Source organism: Prionailurus viverrinus, chromosome B4 (assembly GCF_022837055.1).
Source record: "Prionailurus viverrinus isolate Anna chromosome B4, UM_Priviv_1.0, whole genome shotgun sequence".
NCBI lineage: Eukaryota > Metazoa > Chordata > Mammalia > Carnivora > Felidae > Prionailurus > Prionailurus viverrinus.
In genome coordinates, this window is record NC_062567.1 from 100,867,121 (window position 1) to 100,883,722 (window position 16,602).

At 33.0% G+C, this 16,602-nt stretch overlaps 1 protein-coding gene across 1 annotated transcript in view; it reads left to right on the plus strand.

Annotated features, from left to right (window-relative positions):
* The first annotated feature begins 302 nt into the window (after positions 1-302).
* PTPRQ (protein tyrosine phosphatase receptor type Q) overlaps positions 303-16,602 on the plus strand; it is a 204,133-nt gene continuing 187,833 nt past the window's right edge. Inside the window, exons 1-8 of the mRNA XM_047867339.1 lie at positions 303-356; positions 701-812; positions 1,486-1,712; positions 4,778-4,847; positions 8,095-8,294; positions 9,448-9,697; positions 11,242-11,370; positions 13,248-13,394. Of these exons, the coding sequence (XP_047723295.1) occupies positions 303-356; positions 701-812; positions 1,486-1,712; positions 4,778-4,847; positions 8,095-8,294; positions 9,448-9,697; positions 11,242-11,370; positions 13,248-13,394 (1,189 nt within the window). The remainder of the gene's footprint in view (positions 357-700; positions 813-1,485; positions 1,713-4,777; positions 4,848-8,094; positions 8,295-9,447; positions 9,698-11,241; positions 11,371-13,247; positions 13,395-16,602) is intronic.

Sequence of the window (16,602 nt, forward strand, 5' to 3'; positions counted from 1 at the left end):
TTGAGAGTTTTTAAAAGCACAAAATGAAGACAAAAACACTGATACTGAATTGATGAGTTTAAGTTTCAGCATTGTTACCTTAGCAACATCTATGCGTTTTTTTCTTCAGTCTTACCCTGAACCTACAGCCAGCCATCCAAGGGTTCATGAATAGTTTAACAAAGAAAGGGCAGAGCTATTGAGTAATCCAGGCTCATTAATTGTGTACTTGCCAGGAGGATCTGTCTTTAAATCATTAATGCAGGCAACATTTCTCTCTAGAGCCATCAATGTGATTCCACTGCCTGAAAAATGTAATAATGATGGATTTTATAATCATTTTTCTTTTACTTTTTATTGGAACTTCAGAGACACAGGTATTTTAATATACTTTTAAAAACCAGGGTTAAGCAATGGACTGTAGATTTCTTTAGATTCTTAAATAGTTGTTTCTTGTGACAACAAACTAGATAGATTGAAATACTGATTTAGTTCTTGATAACAGTATATTTTGTAAGTTTTCATTATATGTTATTGGTAAATAGTTATGTGGTAGAACAGATTTATATTTTACAATAATATGGAATTTGGAATGTTTTAAACACAGCAGAGTTATAGAGTGAGATGTTTATTTTTGTTGTTGTTGTGATAGATTTATTGTTTTAGCTTTCTTGTTTTCCAGAAAGAGTTTTAAGGCAGTTATTTGTTTTTGGTGTTCTAGGTTGATGTTTCCAATGCTGTTCCTGGCACTAGGTACGATGTGACCATCTCTTCAATTTCTGCTACAACATACAGCTCTCCTGTTAGTAGAACAGTGACAACGAATGTAACAAGTGAGTATGTATTTTCTTTTTTTATGAAGTGTTTTTATGAAATATTTGCAGCTAATATAAATCTATTGGATGGAAATACTTACATTAGCAATATGTGCATTATATGCATGACAACAGGTTAGTAATTAACGCAAAATGGAAACTTAAGAAAGTGATCTGTTTAAGACCTGTGTTCTACCAGTTCTTTAGCTTTCTTGACTTTCAGAGAGTAATGATAATGATAATTATACTTGTTTGTGAAATGGATCACAGAGACTGTTAATAGTAATATTTAAATGATGCAGAGCCATGAAAATAAACTCACTACACTTGCTCAGAAGAATTTTTCAGTTTGTAAGACTGCATTCCTGTTTTCTTAGTTTTGTGTGTAAGCTTTGCACAGATAAGTTTCTTTTTAAAACGATCTGGCATCAAAAGTGTATTTGCCCTGTAGTATGTAGTAGCATTCCATTTTTTACATTCTTACAAAAGAATGTTTTGGGTATCCCCCAATGCATTTAACCTTTTTTTTTTCTTTTGGTAGCAAAGCTCTAGGGAGATCAAACTCACATTTGAGAGGCCATTAGTCTTTGGGAACTTCAAAAGTCCACATCTGTAAATACTTTCTTCCTTATGATTATGAAAATACAATAGTTGTTTGTCTTTTTAACAACATATATATATGTTTTAATAGAACCAGGGCCTCCAGTCTTCCTAGCGGGAGAAAGAGTTGGATCTGCTGGGATTCTTCTGTCTTGGAATACACCACCTAACCCAAATGGAAGAATCATATCTTACATTGTGAAATATAAGGAAGTTTGTCCATGGATGCAAACAGAATATACACAAGTTAGAACGAAGCCGGACAGTCTGGAAGTTCTTCTTACTAATCTTAATCCTGGAACAACGTATGAAATCAAGGTAATATTTTTTTAAATAATTATTTACTATTAAAATATTTCATTCATTTGGGGGCTCTTGGGTGGCTCAGTTGGTTAAGCCTCTGACTTCAGCTCAGGTCACGATCTCATTGCTCGTGGGTTTGAGCCCCACATTGGATTCTGTGCTGACAGTTCAGAGCCTGATGCCTGCTTTGGATTCTGTCTCCATCTCTCTCTGCCCTCCCCCCTCTTTCTTTCTCTCTCTCTCAAGTATAAATAAATATTAATTTTTTTTTTAAAATTAAAAAATATTTCATTCATTTTAAAAGTGAAGGAACTTTTAAGCGTGCTGGGCCCATAAAAGTGAAGGAACTTTTTCCCACCTGGTCAAGACTTTGCAGCTGAACACAGCCAAGTGACTGAAGAATGAACATTTGAGTCATGACCTCAGTGCCTATCTGGGCTCTTAACTGAACAAATGTTGTAATCTCTTTTCATTTTTAGGTGTATTTATATTTATTTATTTATTTTAAAACCATTTAGCTTAGTGACTTTTTAAATGAATAAATCAAGTTTAAATTGAATAACTTAGGCTTTATAGGAAAAAATAGTCTATTTTTTCATTAAATGTAAAGTTAGGTTTGTTATTTTTCTCTTCATTTTGTCGGATTTACGTTTCTCTTAGCAAATTTGAAAGTTGCTCTTGAGCCAGTTTCTCAGACAACAGTGAATTCAATTCTGTTCCATTCAATAAATATTTCCTGAAAATTTACTGTGTCTTTAGAAAAACTTCTAGTTCTTTACAATGTTTAATATGCAGAATTAAACAACATGTTATTTAGAAATTAAGTAAAGAAGGTGCACCTAGGGGGCTCAGTTGGTTGAGCATCTGACTTTGGCCCAGGTCATGATCTAACGGTTTGTGAGTTTGAGCCCCATGTCGGACTCTGTGCTGACAGCTCCGAGCCTGGAGCCTGCTTCAGATTTTGCGTCTCCTTCTTTCTCTGCCCCTTCCCTGCTCTATCTGTCTCTCTCTCTCTCTCAAAAATAAATAAACATTTTTAAAAAATTAAATAAAGAAATTAAGTAAAGGAGAAATTATAAAAAGCAATCCTAAATTAGTTAGGCCATATGAAAATACTTACAATTAAGATACATTTGTCATATTTCCATAGTATAGGAAAGGATACAGATATCTTTTTGATCCTATTTTCAACATAACATCAATATGTTCTTTGAGCTTTGAAGATAATGGAATGTAGAGAAAAAATCTATAAAAGCTGTATAAATATGTGAAAAGACATAACTGAAATGGCTTTCTGGATGGTAAGAAATGATGGGAAAGAGAATTTGCCTTGGGGGCGGTAGTTTCCTTATTGGAAGCATGCCTATTTGTGGAATAAAAGCACACAGTAAGAATTGGAAAGCATCCCAATAGTAGGGATCCTCTATATGAGAATAGTTAAAAGGAAACTTACTGATGCAGAGGTCAAGGTCAAAGACTCATGACTTGGCTATTTCATTGCAGAACCATGGGTAAAGACTAGGAAACCTTTTCTACTGGCATCTGAGAATGGCATAGTACACATAATTTCTATCAACAAGCATTTATTCAGATTAGCTTATATGTTAAAATACACTATTGAAGGTAATAGGTATAGATTACATTTTAATGTGATATAAGAAGCTATTGCAGACAGAAAGGTAATTTAGCTAACCTAGTTCTGCTTAGATCTGTTTTTATGGAATTTGAATTTTTATTCCTTTGAATTCTCTTACTTCAGGTCTACTGGGAAGCCCTTATTCTTCTGTTCTTTCCACACTTTATAAATCATTGTTGTGACCTTTACGCTGTTCGAATAAATGTTAGCTGTTGCAGAATTCCAAAGGGTATTTGGTGCAGTCCATTTGATATACTCAAATGTAGGTATCAAATCTATGTGATTTTGGGAAAATCCTATTAAGTACTTTACATGTGTTATTTCATTTAGTCCTTGAAACAATTCTATGACATAGATATATTGTTATCCCCATTTTAAAGAGAAGGAAAATGGGATTTAGAGCAGTACTAAGTAAATTGCCTATAGCTACTCATTTGGTAATTGGTGGAATTCAATATATTAAAAATTTTTTTTAACTTGATTTATTTTGAGAGGCAGGGGGTACAGAGAGAAGGGGAGAATCCCAAGCAGGCTTCATGCTGTCAGCACAGAGCCCCAGACGGGGCTTGATCTCAAGAACTATGAGATCATGACCTGAGCTAAAATCAAGAGTTAGACACTGAACCAGCTAAGCTACCCAGGCACCCCAGGTGAAATTCAATATAAGCCAAGGTTTTCAGACTCCACTTATGGCATTTGGAATAACAAGAGTTTTGATCTCAGTAATGACATTTTCTGTGCCTATTCTAGTCTCTTTGACTAGACTATCCGAGTCAAAAGAATTTTTCCATCTTTTAAATTCAAAATACTTACTATCACTGATTAGACTTGTTTGTAAAATTTTCTTGAGTATATATTTGACTGGTTATATTGTAAATTCTCAAGCCAGATACTGTGTATATGGTTTAGTATTTGTTACAGAAATAGTCAATGTTAATATAATAAAAAGTGGTTGAGCTTTAGAAATAAGCATGATTTCAATGGAATTCTGGTTCTATCACTTATTCCTGTATGACTTGCACAAGTTACGTGACCTCTCTCAATCAGTTTCCTCATCTATAACATGCTGATAGGAATACCTTATGTTTTGATTATGTGGATAAAATGAGATGTATAAAATTTCTAGGAAATTTCCTGGTACATAGAAGTTTCCCACAAGTAGTATCTGTTGTTATTATCACTACTAATTGACTACAAAACTTGACTATTAATTTTTCCATTAGAAATTTGAGAAATGTGTTGAATCAAACTGTGCTGCAAATATACCCTTAGGGAAAATGAAAATATGGATTAGTTCCATGTGTGCTATCTACTTTAAGAGTATTTCAAGAATTAAGGGAAGTGTCTATCGTTTAACTTATCAACAAGTCAAAATTTTATTATTTCAGATTCTGTTTAATTAGAGAGTAAAAAGTTTGAACACAATTCTATTGGTCTATTTTAGGTTGCTGCTGAAAACAGCGCTGGCATTGGAGTGTTTAGTGATCCATTTCTTTTCCAAACGGCAGAAAGTGGTAATTTTCCTAAATCATTTATTCCCAAATTAGCTTAATTATGAGTTTTTGTCATTTGAAATAAATAAGGATATAAACTAAATATAGTGTTAAAATCCATAAAATTTTCAATAGTATGGCCATTTAATTACTTTTAGAGTCTTATTGGATGCTTATTCATTAAAATATGTATTATAATATTCTTTCTAATTATGAAAAACTTTTGAATGATATATGAAAATAATTTTGTCTTGGGAGTCTCACTGTTGATCATTTGTTGTGAGTTTTTGGGCAAATTGGATAATTACATAATTTCTCTTGCTCCTATCTATCCTCTTTTTTTTTTTTTGTAAATGTTAAAGATGTAAAAATGTAATGTAAATCTAAATTTCATTATGTCAGTATTCTCCAACTCCTTTTTATTACTTATACTATATATAACCAAACTTTAAGGAATAGTTCTATGAAATAAATAAACTGCATTCATTATTGTTAAATCAGAAGTAATTTCTTCCCCATGAATAAAAATACTCTTCAGAAGACTATACAGGCTAACTTGTTATACCTTACTGGGTTAATATTCCATCCACAAGTGGAAAAAACTCAGCTTCTTAACTTCCCATCAGTATTATTTCTGGTAAACATAGAATTTATTTTGGCTTTAAGATAATAGAAATACCTCTTGCACTTCCATTTTCAACTTGATAGATCCTTAGAAATGCAGGTAATATTTTTAGAAGTCTCTATATTGGATTTATGAAGTTTCTTTCTGGCTCAATAAATGCAAGCTTTGTATGGTGTATGCTTTGGAAAGTTGTAGACACTTACACATACTAGAAAATTTATGCATCTCATTAGGCTAGCTATGTCCTCAAAGTGTTGGAGAACACTTATCTGAAAGATGAAATGATTTATTTATAAAACAGAAAGTTTTGATACTACAGTATTGAATCTTGACTTGAATCAAAATGGATAAATTAACTCTATGAAAATTGAGAAATAATTGGATTTTGGTACATAAAAGTCCAGAAGTAGAAGCTAGATTATTTAAAATAGAGAAAGACCTTCCAACTACAGAAAAGAGCCAGGATTATTCTTCAGACATCATGAAGTCACAAAAGGAAAGCACAAGGAGAAAAATTTGAGAAAAAAAATTATTAAAGCAAGTTAATCAAATTACCATTTTTTCAAAGTGTTGTTTACCGTATTTAATTATTTCCCATCATTTAATATTTTTGATCACTTTTAAAATATCTTAAAATCATGCATTTAATAAATGTTTGGTTACCTTATAAATTCAATTTTCTCTATACTTGAGTAGTTCCTTGTATCTGTTGTTGAGGTTCATTTGAAAATGTGTAGCTTGTTTGCAATTTGCCTTTTATATGTATATATATATATATATACACACACACACACACACACACACACACACACACACATCATATATATATATATGCATATACATATCAGACATAATTATAACCATGTGTATAGTTTACACATATCAGAAATTTTAAAAGGTGATTAGGATGCATTAAGAGTGAAACGGTGGGGCGCCTGGGTGGCGCAGTCCGTTAAGCGTCCGACTTCAGCCAGGTCACGATCTCGTGGTCTGTGAGTTTGAGCCCCGCGTCAGGCTCTGGGCTGATGGCTCAGAGCATGGAGCCTGTTTCCGATTCTGTGTCTCCCTCTCTCTCTGCCCCTCCCCCGTTCATGCTCTGTCTCTCTGTCCCCAAAATAAATAAACGTTGAAAAAAAAAAAGAGTGAAACGGTGGTCACCAGGGGATAGGGGGTAGGGGAATAAGACTGATGTTGTTCAAGGATACAAACTTGCCTCAAGTAATAAGTAAGTCATAGAAATCTTATGCACAATATAATGAATAGTACAATGTGATATTATAATTATGTAACATGATAGATGTTATGTTAAATATGACTACAACAGCAATCATAATACAATATGGATATATATAAAATTCACACAATGCACACCTTAAATTTATATAGTTATATGTCAAATACATTCAGTTTTTTAAAAAAATGATGATAAAAGTTTTAACTCATAATTTTATAGTCTCATATATTTAACAACCCTTTTCCTTTTGCTTTATTATATTTTATCCATCCAAAAGATATTCAAGTGGTTTGATCTTTAGTGTCAGAGAGTTATATTTTCAATGTCCTTTCTAAGCTTTAATTCCATTGATGAGTTTTCCATGGAGAAAAAAATTTCCATCAATCATTCCATCCATTATTAGTGATTAATTACCCCTCCAAACTGGTTTATTTTTTTCCATTAAAATTGAGCAGACCTTGAGTTTCCTAGTTTCTATGATTTAACATAATTTATAACAGCTCTCTTTCCTAGGACCTAACTTCCTTATATAATTTATATGACTTTTATTTACAATTCATATTCTGGCATTCTTCTTTATAATGTGCATTTAAACTCTATATCTTAATACTAGGCATTGTTATCACGTGTAGTGTTTTATTGTGAGCATCCTGTTTTGTTTTTATTCCTCTTAATAGTGATTTGTCGTGTTTGTTCTATATTATAAAGGATCTTGATTATTTACATCGTCAGTTTTGCATAACTTACCTTGAAATTAATGTGCATAATTTTACTTCATTCTGGTTTCATGTTTGTCTCACACCAGGTAAAATGGCATATAGCTTGTTATTGCAGTTTATCAATAATTATTAAGAATTATTTGGTCACAAATTCTGATGAAAGTTTATTTTGAGGGTGTATAAAACTCAAAACATAATAAGCACAACCAGTTGGGTGGTGTCCACTTTATGTTAGGCACTAGATATTTACATACATTCTGGAAATGTGCTTTTTGGTTTACATGGCTGGCTAATTGCTTCAGTTTGCCACTTCTTCATTATCTAAGGAAACTACACAATTCCAAAATATTTCAGGATATTCATTATTCAAATTTGTTTTCATATTCACAAATAACTGTTGATTGGATATTTTTCAGATTTGCTTGAAATAGTTCATCAATGGATCCATTTGCCAAATAATCCTAAAATAAAGCTTATTTTGTCTTAAATACAAATTTGTGGGCTCAAATTCCAGGAAAAATTAATTAAATATATTTCTAAAAGTCTGACGCCAAGTAGAGTTTTTTTCTAACATAGAATATTTAATTTTACATAATGTGAGAAGTGTAACATCACAACATTATGTGAATGCCATTCTAAGATTTATAACAGTGTTTTTTTCCCTTCTTTCAAACCCTCTCACTTCCCCAGCTCCAGGAAAAGTAGTGAATCTCACAGTTGAGGCCTTTAACTATTCTGCAGTAAACCTGATTTGGTATTTACCTCGGCAACCAAATGGCAAAATTACCAGCTTCAAGATTAGTGTCAAGCATGCCAGAAGTGGGATAGTAGTGAAAGATGTCTCCATCAGAGTAGAAGACATTTTGACTGGGAAATTGCCAGAATGCAATGTAAGTGTTATGAACACTTTCTATGTCTCGAAAATTCTAGGTGAAATTATAACTTGAAGTTTCCAGCATTTGAAAAACATTTTTTAAGCCACTGTGCTTATTAGCTGCTTGATTACTTATAGTATTAGGTTATAGTATCATGTTATACACAATTGGCTGTATTCAAGGTAGAATAAGTGAAGGGTTTGAGAATTCAAGAAATATAAAAATCTCACAGGGATCTCTGGAGAGACTTCTTAAAAGGAGCTGCATTTGTGAATGGGCCTTGGCTTGACCTTGGAATAAGGACATGAGAGATTGTGTGAGAGGGCTATTTTGGGTGGAGGATATTTTATAAAGACCTGAAAGAGCAAAGTATAAGATATCGCTGAAAAAAGATATTTCCATGTGACAGGAGGGGAGCAGAAGGCAGCAAAGTTATGTTTGTGGAAGTAGATTGTTTTGGTTGTGCATATCTTTGGCAAAGAATTTGTTATTACTCTAGTCATTTATGGGAATTCGCTGGGAATACCGTGTCATGCTTTTCCAAAGATAATTTTGGTGATCTTTGTGGTATTATTGATAAACAAAATTATTTTATTTTGAATACTTTAAGTTACAGAAGTCTCATTAAACTTCCTTTTAATTTTTTAAAAATGTTTATTTATTTACTTTGCAGCGGTTGGGGGGAGACAGAGAGAGAGGGAAAGAAACAATCCAAGTAGGCTCCGCACTGTCAGTGCAGAGCCCGATGTGGTGCTCAAACCCACAAACCGTGAGATCATGACCTGAGCTGGAATCAAGAGTCATATGCTTAACCAACTGAGCCACCCAGGCACCCCTAACATGAATTTTAAAAATTCTTACTAATAATTTTGCTATAGCTTTACCTTTATTCTAAGCCTTTTGAAATCCTATTCATAAGAAATATTAAGGTATAAAGAATACAATAAATATATTCTGTTCTAAAACTGTAGATATAAATGGGTAAAGCTAAAATCTAGCAAATTTGTCCATAACTTGAATAGATAACAATCTGTTAAAATCGTAATGAATCATACACATAAATTTAAGAACAATATTTATTATATAAAAGAAAAAGAAATGAATTACACTTATCATGTTCACCTTGAGATGCCAATTATTTTCCCAATGCTATTTATTTATTCACTAGGGGAATAATGAATCTTTTTTATGGAGTACCACCAGCCCTTCTCCAACCCTTGGTAGAATTACACCTCCATCGCGTACCACATATTCTTTGAGCACGTTGGCAAGGAGTAAGATAAGCTCTGTGTGGAAAGAGCCTATAAGTTTTGTAGTGACACATTTGAGACCTTATACAACATATCTTTTTGAAGTTTCTGCTGTTACAACGGAAGCAGGTTATATTGATAGTACCATTGTCAGAACACCGGAATCAGGTATGATTTCATTTTTTGTGTATGTAGAAAAAAAAGAGTTAAACTACTTAGAGAGTAATCTTTCATTTTTTTCATATAGATGTTTTTTAGTAAAACTTCCTTCCCTTTCGGTAACTTTTCCCACCAATAACAGAAAATGGGCATACCAATTATAGTACTCTTTTATAATATTAACATAAGCATCTAAAATGAAAAAGGAGATTTGACCCAAAGGATTCTTGAGCTAATAACCATGATCCTAAGATAAGTTTTTATCTATGTGATCTCAACAATTTTTCATAATCATCTCTACCCTTTTGCATCTCCTGCAATCATCTCTACCCTCCTCTCACTGAGACTGCTATAATCAAATGTGGAATTAACATCTGTAGCGGTAGAAATATCACGTGATTCACATTTCGGTATCAGACAAAAATAGTATGTAAAAAATACACCTACTTATGTCTACTTTGCACTGGAGTTTCCTCCCTATGTGAAAAATGGAGACAGCAATAGAAACTTCCTTTTGGTGGTGGTGTTAGGATTCAATGAGTACAATTAGATATTATTACTACTAATTTTGAAAAGTACACTTTTCTAGCTATGGGTATTTATGTATTTAATTATGGGATTATAGTATTATATATATGTAAATTTATGTAGTTACTGACATGATACCCTACTAAACATGTAGTGTCAGACCTGTTCACTTGTGACTGATAATTTTTTAGGTTACTGGAAATTATTACTGGTAGGGTAATTTCACTAAAGCACAGTATTTTTTTTTTTCTGATGACATAGCTGTCAGCTTTTATCATTTCATGAAATGAAGTTTGAAATTTTTTTCTTGATTTAAATAATCATCTTTGAATCTTACCATTTCCTCCATCCATACTTCTGTTTCTACAGCTAAAAAAAATAATTTCATGAGGATAACACACAGTGAGATTTAGTAGACAAGAACTTTGGCTTGAGAAAAATACTTGGAATATTTCATTTCAATCAAAATGCAAAATGTAGAAACACATCTATGAAAGACAGACTTTTTAAATGTCGTTATTTTTTATATGTTACCCATGTTACATTAGAATCTTTTAACTATAGGTTATAAATTTCCCCTCAGAACCAAATACACGTATTAATACAGAAGGTAAAGACCTTTGCCAATAAGATTCTGTAGGTCCAGTTAATTCCCTGATCCTTCTACCTGTGTCCACCAGAGGGAGAGTGCTTTTCAAGGCCTATGCCCAGGCCTGGTTGAATTCAATATATAAGTATGTATCAGGAGAATGTAACTGCAGGGAACAATGTTGGAATGAAACACCCTGTGCAATCATATACAGCATTTAAATCAAACTAGTTTATGTTGCAAATAAGTAGTCCATCTGATGAGCCAGCTTGTCTTGTTTAAAGTCTTCAATTCATTCAGTTTCCTTTTTTTTTTTTAATTAAAAAACCCTTTGCTCATAGTGTGATATTTTCTTTCTGACTTTGTATTTTATTATGTGTTTTTAATAAAATTCTCATTTATTATTTGTTAACTTTTTTTTCTGTAAACATTTTAGTTCCTGAAGGACCACCACAAAACTGTGTAACAGGCAACATTACAGGGAAGTCTTTTTCAATTTCATGGGACCCACCAAGTGTAATAACAGGGAAATTTAGTTACAGAGTTGAATTATACGGACCATCAGGTAAGTCTCAATCAGTTTTGTGTTTGCCTTTTGGAGTAAGAATTATGTAAAATATGTTAGCATTATCAAGCTCCTTAAAAGTATCACACTTTTTTTATAAGATCCTACAATTGAAGCAAACAATAAAAAAGGAATAAGGAAGATGAGGTTCTTTAAAGTTTTTGTTTAAAATCATAAACATTGTCCATATTCCGTATTTCATGAGGAGAAGCTGAAAGAATGAGATAAATCCTAAGTAGAGAATTGTTGGAGGACATCATGTCTTCAAATGTCTGAACAGGAGGACCTTCACTTACTCTAATTGCAAATATATTTATCAAGAACAATGGACTTCATTGTATTAAATCAGATTTCTTCTTAGAACAAGGAATGCATATCTAATAATTGGAGTTCTCTAAAAATAATATAGGCAACTACTTAATGTAGCAAGTTCTCCATCTTTGTGAATAATCAGGACCTGGAATCCCCTTGTCAGATAATTTGAGGTGTTCAGATAAAGTATTGCTAGAACTAAATTAAGTAAACTCTAAAATTTTTTCCTAATCTGAGTTCTATGAAAGAAAACTTAAAAGAGTAGAGACTGATTGAGCCTGGAAGTTTAGTAGGGGGCTAGGTACAATTTAGGGCTCATTCGAGGTGTGGTAGTGATAAAGTGATATCAGTCAGAGTGGATTTGTGTTTTTTTCCAGCTCCCTTCAACAAGAAAAGGGCAAGGGAATTGAAGGCTTATGTAAAGGCAGTGATTATAATCAACAATGTCATTGAGAATGGATAGAGTGGAAACCTAGTGGTGAAGAACCAAACCAAAAAGAATAAAATAGGTCAAAAGATCAATGGATTGGAGGTCCCAGTAAACTTGAAGACTTGTTGCTTTGGGTTCTAGAATAAATGAACAGGAAATAAGAAAGAATGGTCAGAAAGAGTTGCATGAAATTGAGATCATGGAAGATTCAGGGTTCCTGGTAATAGTGATGGCCTTGGGAGTGGCTGAGATAGGGTGGAGGACTAGATTATTTGAAGAGAGCTGGGAGTGTTTTAAGGATTGTCTGTAGGAATACTGAAATCACCACAAATTAAGATGGTTGCACTGAAGACAGTGACATCGAAACAGGCACTAAACCATCCAGAATGAGGGGAGTGACCCTGGGCTTAGAAGGTCACTGCAACAATGAGGGGTGGTGGATGCCATTGATGACATTAGATTTATAGCTGTGAGCTTTTGTAAGGAGGGAGCTCTGTTGGTCTAAGACAAGGCTATGAGGAGTAGAGAAAACATCATACCTGAAGGCATAGTCACTTGATGACCATGGAAAAAATTAGACCATCAGGTGGGGTGGCTAAAGGAACAGAAGCCATGTTCTTAGGAGAGAGCCTGGTTTCAGCTAGAGCAAGAGATGAAAGAATTATTCAGAGGTGAAGTTGAGGGTTAAAATAATTTTGATGATGTACTATTTAAGGAGTTTTTCTCAGAAGCTAAACTAGAAATATTTTCTAAATATTAAAGAAGATAATTAGAATGTTTAGCATTTTAAATGACTAAATTTATGTATAAAATACTGTGGCTATTTTAATATTGGCAGTAACTAATGTTTTCCTTTCAAAAATGTCAAAAAATAACATGGTAGTTGGATAGGGCTTTATGATTTAATGAAGGTTATTTTGAATACTGGAAGATTTTCATGTTCTTTCCATTGTTTTAATTAACCTGATATCAATGCACTACTAAGGTAAATGTTTGAAAATTGTAATAATTGTGACTATAATGTTTTAAATTGTAGTAACAAACGTTAATTGCTATATTTGGCTCTCTACTTAAATGTGAGAATGATTAAATGCTTTATGAGAAAATAATCCACAGTATCTTTTGCTTTTTGCAGGTCGGATTTTGGATAATAGCACGAAAGACCTTAAATTTGCATTCACTAACCTAACACCATTTACAGTATACGATGTATATGTCGCAGCTGAAACCAGTGCAGGAATCGGACCCAAATCAAATATTTCAGTATTCACTCCTCCAGAAGGTAAGAACATCTTCTGTAGTGTGTTCATGAGATATTTTACCCTGCTTGTGTGTTTTATTGCATTGGTTAAACATTGTATTAGAAGCTGTTTGGTTTATATTTACTTAATTCATGTTATTTTCTTATCAGATAACTACCAAATGCATTCTGTGCATGTGTTCCTTAGAACATTAAACCCACAGCATGCTTTATAGAGGAACCAGAGATCAAACAAGACAGCGCATTATATGTAGTGTCAGTCTGTTTGAGGCTCACAGTGAAGATTGGCAAAACCTCAATAAGTCAAAGTAAAAAAAGACATTAACATTTAACATTTAACAAAGACATTGTTGGACTCACATTATTCAACGTAGAATAGATTTTTCTCACAGAATAATATGTAGAGGAATCCATATATCCCTAGTGCCTCTAACAAAATATGTTTATAATCAAAAGGGTATTCTAAGCAAGTGAGGATTCATTGAGGGTGCATACTACAAATTTAACAGTGCATCCTGAAATTATGAAAACGGTAGTTCTCCTAACGAAGGTTTTTTTATTTGTATGTATTAAACATCGCAGTTTGGGATGAACTATAGTGTTTCAAAAATGTTACCCCGTTATCCCACAACATATTTTCCTGACTACCATCAAACTTGCTAAATGTCTTCATTTTTACTTAGGGATTGCAATTATTGAGAAGAACACACTTTTTTTTTTTTTGCAAGTATATTAATACCTTAAAAAGGTTTCAGGGGCACCTCATGGCTTAGTGGATTGAGTGTCTGAATTCAGCTCAGTCCATGATCTCACGGTTTGTGAGTTTGAGCCCTGTGTTGGGCTCTGTGCTGACAGCTAAGAGCCTGCAGCCTACCTCAGGTTCTGTGTTGAGCCCTCTCTCTCCACCCCTCCCCTGCTCGCATTCCCTCTCACCCTCTCTCTCTCTCTCTCTCAAAAATAAACAAATAAATAAATGAATAAATAAATAAATAGGTTCCATATTTTTTGATGTGTAACATACAGTAACTTGTAAATTAAATACACACGTGTGCAAGTGCACACATACACCTACAACTAAAGATTGGGCATACATTCATCAGATAAATCACTCAAGTATTTGACCATTAGAGGGCAGCAACTATTAGGGAATTTTGTTATTCTCCCCTTCAAAGAACAATTAACCATTGGTAATATTTTGCTGTTTGAAAGAACGTAAAATTATGTTTTATTTCAATTTCAAATGAAAATGTTTATGTGTCTATGATTTCAATACATATATTAAGTAGATGCATATTTATAAGCAAATTTTTCTCATTTTTTTCCTCAACATTTTTCGATTGTATTTCTGTCAGAAATTCTTAGCAATGTTTATGTCTTTTCCATTAGACCTTAAATCTCTCCTTATGTTCATCTAATAAGTGCTCTTAAGCATTTCTTAGAAAGTCAGAAAGCTTTATGAATAGGTAGCAAAACCAGCATAGTGACCTGGGCCTCATCAGACTAGAGTCCTTGAGTTTATTTTTAATAGCATTTCCTCCATCAACTTAATTGACCAACTAACTTTTATTTTTTTGTTATGCAGTTAAATAAATTCAGAATTTTTGTCTTCCTTCAAATCAAGCCAGTGTAGGTGCTCCTAAACTGAATCCACAATTTAAGATTATTGTTTTATTGTCATCTTTCTTGGCCTATAGCATTTGACAGAAACAGGGGAATTGGTAATAGATTGCCACATATGATGTCATGCTGTTTATTTTGGCATCATTTAAACAGTTCATCTCCTTTTCCTTATTTCTGCATTTTTATTAAGAAAAAAATGAAATTTTAAGGACATTGTTTGGTGTATTTCACATGGCTTATTTTTTACACAAAATTGTTTTGAACAAAGGGCCCATTTGTGTATGTTTAATAAACAATTTATCCTGAGTTTTATCTTCCTACTTTCCTGACCATATACAGGTGGCTTTCAGGAGCGTCCATAGGCAACAGGTGTGTTCCACTGAGGGCAGAAATGGCATGGCCTTACCTCTGCATGCTAACTTTCCTCCGTGGAGTTCTCTTAGGAAAGTTCAGTCTTCAGAAGGACTTCAATGGAATGCTCTAGCAAATGCAGTAAATGTCGCTTTCTACTTCTGACAACACCACTAATTAATCCTGGTCCTGCTAATTAAAAACTTGTAATAAAGGAATCTAAACTATATGATAACAATCTAATAACTCACTAGAACTACATACTTTCAGTTAAAATTGAAATTTTAATTTTATACTAATTTTATTTTAATTTTTTTAATGCTTATTTATTTTTGAAAGAGAGAAAGAGACAGACAGACAGAATGTGAGTGGGGCAGGGGCAGAGAGGGAGAGGGAGTCAGAATCCAAAGCAGGCTCCAGGCTCTGAGTTGTCAGCACAGAGCTTGACATGGGGGGGTCGAACCCATGAACTGCGAGATCATGACCTGAGCCGAAGTCAGATGCTTAACTGAGTGAGCCACCCAAGAATCCCTCTTTTTTTTATTTATTAAAGTAGGATTCTTTGTATTCTAATTAAGCCTAGCAATTTATTTTCTTCTATATATTTAAAAGTAGACTATAGTCTATTTAAAAATTTATTAACAACAATTTTTAAATTAATTTCTCTTAAAGCAATAAGGTTCTAACATATCTCTAGATATTCATAGAAAAATGTTGAATTGACATCTTATAGATAATGATATATGGTATTTCAGTAATATGGGACTGATTTTGCTCACACTGAGAATGTTATGGTCATAGTCTACTTTGATCATCAAAGCAAATTAGTATCATGTTCTTATAGCAGTATTCCTATACATTTCATAAGATTCCTATATAACCCTTAATATTTTACTGAACAGATTTCTACATAGGCATGAAAAGATGGTTTTGGAAAAAAATTAAAATTTAATAATTATACAATAATTATATAGTAATGTTAAAAAGTGTGGAGTTGCCTATCCCTAATGAGACAGTGCTATTGAATATAACATAGGCACCAGCATTTTCTTATCATTTCCATGAGGGTTAAACAAATCTTAAGTAAAACTTTGTTGCTTCAATATCCCCTAATAACTTTCTGTCACCAGTATTAAATATCTCATAAGAAGGTTAATATAATTTCTTAAATGCAAACAGAGTATTGAAATCTGTATTTATTCTTCCATAAATAGACTTATGAAAGGGAAGACTTCTGTCCTTCAACTTGCTACTTTCT